Source organism: Salvelinus sp. IW2-2015, unplaced genomic scaffold (assembly GCF_002910315.2).
Source record: "Salvelinus sp. IW2-2015 unplaced genomic scaffold, ASM291031v2 Un_scaffold5807, whole genome shotgun sequence".
Classification (NCBI taxonomy): Eukaryota; Metazoa; Chordata; class Actinopteri; order Salmoniformes; family Salmonidae; genus Salvelinus; species Salvelinus sp. IW2-2015.
This window is the reverse complement of record NW_019947072.1, coordinates 5,603-9,679: the sequence shown is the minus strand read 5'-3', so window position 1 is coordinate 9,679 and position 4,077 is coordinate 5,603. Positions and strand designations below refer to the sequence as shown.

The window sequence follows — 4,077 nt, the reverse complement described above, 5'->3', positions numbered from 1 at the left end:
CTATTTATTTTTACCTAAAAGGTAGATGAACCTTCTTGGATGAGCGCATTACTAGTTATTGTTTATGGTCTCTCATGATAAAAATCATATCTCTTGCGATTAGGTAGATACATTTTAGTACATTATCATGTATTAATGGCACAGCCTCATCCTTTATTGTGAAGGTATGTGTGTTTAATGTCAGTGGATGTGTCTTGTCTGCCGTTTGTGCTTTACTTGTTACTGTTTTTTATTTTATTTTATATATTTATTTTATCCCCTTTTCTCCCCAAATTTTCGACTTTGGTATCCAATCGCTAGTAATTTACTATCTTGTCTCATCGCTACAACTCCCTCGGAGATGACTAAGGCTCAGAAAAAGCACACGCATCCTCCGAAGCAACACCCAACCAAGCCGCACTCTTCTTAACCACAGCGCGCCTCCAACCCGGGAAGCCAAGCCGCAACCAATGGGTCGAGAAACACCGCACCTGGCCCCCTTGTAGCACGCACTCGCCCGGCCCTCCACAGGAGTCGCAGGCGAGCGCAGATGAGACAAGGATATCCCTACCGGCCAAACCCTCCCTAACCCGGACGACCGCTAGCCCAATTGTGCGTCGCCCCATATACCTCCCCCGTTCTCGGCCGGCCTGCGACAGAGCCTGGGCACGAAACCCAAGAACTCTGGTCGCGCAGCTACACTGCGAGCCAGCTAGCCCTAGACCACCTGCGCCACCCGAGCTGTTTACGTTTAAAGAATTGAGGTTTGAATAGTAGTTCTAGCTATATCATTTAACTGTGTGGTAACCCTCTGCTATCGTTGTTTTCACGTACTGCACTCTTGCCTACATAATTGCCCCTTGTGGGAATTGAATTGAATGAAAATGTGTTGTAGACTGTTAACAGATGTGTTGTGTCGTGGTAGATCTTTGAGGGGTGGTGAACCTCCTGGACAGACTACAGGCGTGGCACAGCACCCCTGCACCCGCCGGGCTCTGAGCTCAGAGAGATGGCTCAGATCGGCCTGCGCATCATCAACAGGCTACATCCAGCAACAGGACTCACAGGTCAGTCACCTATGTTACGCTACGCCCACCTCCCTCTAGAAAACTAGACTGGCTCAAACTCTGGCTTGCATGCCAAATGGCTCCCTATTCACTATATCGGTGGACTACTTTTGACCAGAGCCCATAGGCTGGGATAGGGTGGAATAGGGTGCTATTTGGGAAACAACTTCTTTCTCCAAACGACATCCATTGAGGGCATTAGTCAACGCGTGGGTTTGAAAGTTTAAACTCCAAATGCCGTGGGACCAAATCCCAACGCTCTGTCTGTCAGTACACATTTACTATCAAATAAAGGTTAGACCTTTTGAGGGGAAAGTATGTTTAGAATACCAATGGTTATCTATCAGTGACAGAGAACATAGCATTCCTCCGAGAGAGTTGTGTAGGACAGGGCAGCTCTACTCTGACCAGTGGTTATCTATCAGTGACAGAGAACATAGCATTCCTCCTGAGGAGAGTTGTGTAGGACGGGGCTCTTACTCTGACAGTGGTTATCTATCAGTGTACAGAAACATAGCATTCCTCCTGAGAGAGAGTTGTGTAGGACGGGCAGCTCTACTCTACCAGTGTTATCTATCAGTGCACAGAGAACTAGCATTCCTCCGAGGAGAGTTGTGTAGGACAGGGCAGCTCTACTCTGACCATGGTTATCTATCAGTGCACAGAGAACATAGCATTCCTCTGGGAGAGTTGTGTAGGACGGGCAGCTCTACTCTGACCAGTGGTTATCTATCAGTGTACAGAAACATAGCATTCCTCCTGAGGAGAGTTGTAGGACAGGGCAGCTCTACTCTGAGTTATAACTACTGTTGAGATGCATCACAAATGGCACCCTTTCCCTACATAGTGCATAACTTTCTGGTCAGAAGTAGCACTATGTAGGAATGGGTGCTATTTGGCACTCCTGTAGGAGTTGTGGGATCAAGTGGTCATAAATAAATGTCCAAAGTTTTCCTTTAAGCGTTGGGATTTGTTTATTTTTCTTTTGAAGGAGCAAAGCTTTTTCCACCCACTTGAATTGTTGTTGTGTGTTTGTTATATTAGTACCCCACTTAAAATAATAAATCAGCTGAGAATAATAACATTAGGTTTGTGTACTGATGATCATTTACTAGGACTTTCTTGATTTTAAGACCTGTAGAATACTTTTGAAGTGGAGCCTAATTTGCTTTTTGACCAAAGAATTTCTCTCTCTCTGATATTCTCTCTGTCTTAAATAGTTATACATTGCTGAGAGGTAGTCCCTTTTGAGGACACAAGCTCAAATACACAGTACAAATATGATACAAATATGAAAATATTAAATATTTTATGACGTATTTCCTATTCAACAAAACTGTATGAATAAGGCTTGAAATGACTTATATGCTTTCTAAATATAGTATAATCAGATTATAAAACCACTAACTATAAGACTTCACCTTTCTTACAACTGTAAAATACATATTAGTATTTTTAGTGTCAGAGAAAATGTGCATATTGTCTAAAGGTCTCTCTTGATCAAAACATCAGCCCCCACCGCTGTGAGCCACACAGACCTCTAGCGTAGCTTCCTGAACTCGTTAGGAACTCGCCTTTCGTCTCATATTATTATTGTCCATCTATGAGAAACAGAAAGTGTTTTTTGTTTGTTTCAAATCTAGGAATTATTTGAGACTAATGGCTGTAAATCGATCTCTGAATGTGCTATAGTGAATGTTGAGCTACGATGTAASGATTGCAAGCGTGTGCTTTGTCAGTGTCTGTGACGTAGGGTTCAGCCAGGAGATGACGGACAGTCGCAAGRGCGAATTAAAACGGTAGGACAGACATCCCAGCTTCGAGTGGTTTCAGATTTCACATCCTACGTCACACAGGCGCAAAACATATACTACTGTGTCCGTGGGAACTAGGGCTGCGCTCAACGTAAGCCATTTCCATCTACGGGGTCCACAGATGGATTTCTAAATGAAAATATGGGTCGGGACTGGTACCAGAACCACGCAGGTCCCCTAAACAGGGGACTTTACATCTAAGAGGTGAGTAATAATTTCCTGCAATCAAGGTTAGACATCCTCAACATATGGTTTATATAGTGGACCGTTTGTACCGACAAACTCTCATCTCAGTGGCGCGTACTCGACACACATCCATAGTCTCTCTCTCTCAGCTGTTTGGTAAAAAGGTCAACCCTATGCAAAAGGATACCATCAGATCAGGGATTTTACACTCACAAATAATTGAGCATGGCTGATATTGTCTGCATCCCAAATGGCACCCTACTCCCTATATAGTGTACTACTTTTGACCAGAGCCCTATGGGTCCTGGTCAAAAGTAGTGCACTACATAGAAATATATGGTGCCATTTGAGATGCAGACAACGTGTGGACCATGGTGCAGTACTGTACCTTCTCGCTCCACAGGGTCTGGTTGTCTGTTCCCTCTGAGAACAGGAAGTCCTGGAGCAGCCTGAGGAGACGCAGCAGACTGGGGAAGTATGGTAGAGAGACACCCTGAGAGTCCCTCAGGTCTGACAGAGAAGACTCCAGCATCATCTCTAACAGACTGAGAGACAGAAACACAGCAGAAAGGAGGGGAGAGGAGGGAGGGAGAATAGCCAGTCAACATTTAACTAGCCAGTTAACATTTAGGGCTACATTTTGCTCAAYCAAAACAGCACAGAACTGAAAAAAAGTTGGATCCTGGATCCTGGACTGTAACGATTGGCAAGCGCGTGCTTTGTCACTGTCTGTGACGTAGGGTTCAGCAGGAGATGACGGACAGTCGAAGGGCGAATTAAAACGGTAGGACGGACATCCCAGCTTCAAGTGGTTTCAGATTTCACCTCTACGTCACACAGGCAAAAAAATATACTACTGTGTCCGTGGGGACTAGGGCTGCGCTCAATGTAAGCCATTTCCATCTACGGGGTCCACAGATGGATTTCTAAGTGAAAATATGGTCGGGACTGGTACCGAACCACGCAGGTCCCCTAAACAGGGACTTTACATCTAAGAGGTGCAGTACTGTACCTTCTCGCTCCCAAAGCCT

At 44.9% G+C, this 4,077-nt stretch overlaps 1 protein-coding gene across 1 annotated transcript in view; it reads right to left on the bottom strand.

Moving 5' to 3' along the window:
* LOC112078530 (neurobeachin-like protein 2) overlaps positions 1-4,077 on the bottom strand; it is a 22,497-nt gene that overhangs the window by 15,461 nt on the left and 2,959 nt on the right. The window contains exon 2 of the mRNA XM_070442071.1: positions 3,435-3,581. Coding sequence (XP_070298172.1) covers positions 3,435-3,581 — 147 coding nt within the window. The remainder of the gene's footprint in view (positions 1-3,434; positions 3,582-4,077) is intronic.